Here is a 2,249-nt window from a genome sequence, read left to right as displayed (position 1 = left end):
CCGTAGCCTCCCAAAGGACCAAGAGAATCCCTGAAGCTCCCCCGAAGCCCCCCCAAAACACGGGGGGAGCCCCCGAAAACCTCCCACAGCCCCCCCAAAGAACAAAGGGCCCCCCCGGCGCCCCCAAAGGCCGTGGGTGGTCCCTGAGCCCCCTCCCCGTGCCGGGGTCTCCCGCCGAGGACCCCCCGCTCACCCCGCGGATGTCCCAGTACCCCAACACCGCCATGGCCGCCACTCGTGACTACGACCACGCCCACGCCACGTGACAGCCCCACGGTCACGCCCCTAGGGGCGGGTCTAGAGGGGGCGGGGCGAGTGGAAGGGACCCCGGTCCGGGGACCCCCCCGTTTGTCCTGGGGGCTCTGCGACCCCCTCAGTTCCATGGGGACCCCCTTAACAGCGGGCTCTGCAGTTCCCCATCCCACGGGACCCCCCTGTCCTGGCGGCTCCCACGGGGTCCCCCTTATCCCGGGGGGCCACGAATCCCTCTGTGCCCCCCCTCAAGCTGCAGGGGGGTCCCCCTTTCGACTCCCTAAGGAGGGGTCTCGTTATGCTGGGGGGGCACAGACACTCAGGGGGTCTCCCTTATCCTGGGGGTGCAGAGAGAAGCCCCCCCCCCCATCCCATAATCCAGGAGGGTCCAACAGCCCCCCCACCCCCGCGGGGGTCACCCCACAAACGGGGGGTCCCCGCAGTCCTACAGTGAAGCCACAAATCAGACGGACAGGGCAGAGCACACACGATTTATTCGGGGTGGGGTGAGTTGGGGGGCACAGGGTGAGTTTGGGGGCTCGGGGGGCTCTCCCCTCACTCCTTGGTGTTGCTCCACTTGGCCGTGCGGTAGAAAAAGGGCCCTTTAATGAACCGTGGGGACTTCATGTAGGAGGAGATCTTGGGCAGGGCCTGGGGGGACACGGGGGGACATTGGGGAGACAGCAGGGATGGGGAGGGGACTGGGACACGTGGGGAAAGCAATGGGGACACGGGACAGGGATGGGGACACAGGGACGGGGCTGGAAACACCAGGGAGATGTGGTGAGAGGGATGGGGACAAAGGGGACAGAAATGGGGAAAAAGGGGGAAGGAATGGGGATAAAGGGGAGAGGCGTGGGGATAAAGGGCACAGGGACAGATGGGGACAGGGACACCAGAGTGTAGGGGATGGGGATGGGTACACAGACGTGTCCAGAATAGGGACAGAGCAATGACAGGGTCAGTGATGGGGACACTGGGGGACATTGGGGTATCTGGGATGGGGGCACTGGGGGATGTCAGGGTTGGGGACACCGGGGGGTCTCTGGGATGGGGACAGGGCCACCAGGGGGCACTGGGGACACCGGGCTGTTCCCGGGGCTGTCCCCCCTCACCTCGAAGCGCTGCAGGAAGCTGCCCAGGTTTCCCTGGAATTCGGGGCTGTTGGGCACGAACATGCGGTGCTGGTCCAGCACATCGTACGCCAGGAAGTCCACGAAGGTCAGCTGGGGGAAAGGGGGTGGTCAGACCCCACAGGGACCCCCAAAGAAGCCTCCCAGAGCCCCCTGTACTCACCTTGTCCCCCGCGAACCAGGTGCGGGAGCCCAGGAAGCGCGAGAACTCCTGGAGCTTCTTGGGAAGCTGCTCCAGGTATCCCGCCTTCAGCTTCTCCTGCAGGGGGGACGGTTGGGGGGGCTGAAACACCACCCAGACCTCACAGAACACCCCCAGACCCCACAGAACATCCCCAGACCCCACAGAACACCCCCGGGCCCCACAGAACACTCCCAGACCCCACAGAACACATCTGGACCCCACAGAACCAGGGCAGCACCCCCGGGCAGAGAGGGGGGAGTGGGAATGGGAATTGGGGATGAGAACACGGGAATGGGGTCAAAGGATGCACCCCAACAGACGCCCCCACGCCGCTGGTGGCTCGGTCTCCTTGTCCCACGTGGGGGGACAGCCTCGTGCCCCCCACCCCCCTGGGGGTACTCACGAAGTCGGGGTTGTAGCAGAGCCGGGCAAACTCCATCCTGAAATCCATGAGCTGGTTTTCCAGCACATCCACGCACTGCTTCTCCTCCTCCGTCTCGCCGCCTGTGGCACCAGGACGTGTTATCCCCCCCCCGAAAAAAAAAAGACCCCCTGGGACCCTGGTGGGTGCTGCGACCCCCCCCGGTCCCCCCACTCACACATGTTGTGCTTGCGGGCGATGTAGCGCAGGATCGCGTTGCTCTGGGTCAGCTTGACGGGGCCATCGATGAGATACGGGA

General features: G+C 65.3%; 1 protein-coding gene across 1 annotated transcript; it reads right to left on the bottom strand.

The window, feature by feature from the left end:
- Nucleotides 1–807: 807 nt before the first annotated feature.
- Nucleotides 808–2,247, bottom strand: LOC114072127 (glutathione S-transferase 2-like; the record flags this gene model as incomplete). Its single annotated transcript, XM_027910045.1, has 5 exons — nucleotides 808–903; nucleotides 1,368–1,478; nucleotides 1,549–1,644; nucleotides 1,973–2,073; nucleotides 2,169–2,247. Coding segments are annotated over 5 exons (483 nt in total), but the record flags the coding sequence as incomplete, so codon positions are not given.
- Between the last annotated feature and the right edge of the window lie 2 nt (nucleotides 2,248–2,249).

The sequence above is a fragment of the Empidonax traillii genome, unplaced genomic scaffold (genome assembly GCF_003031625.1).
Source record: "Empidonax traillii isolate 1590-97213 ecotype Southwest subspecies unplaced genomic scaffold, ASM303162v1 scaffold2667:size19675, whole genome shotgun sequence".
Classification (NCBI taxonomy): domain Eukaryota; kingdom Metazoa; phylum Chordata; class Aves; order Passeriformes; family Tyrannidae; genus Empidonax; species Empidonax traillii.
This window is presented reverse-complemented; position numbering and strand designations above follow the sequence as displayed.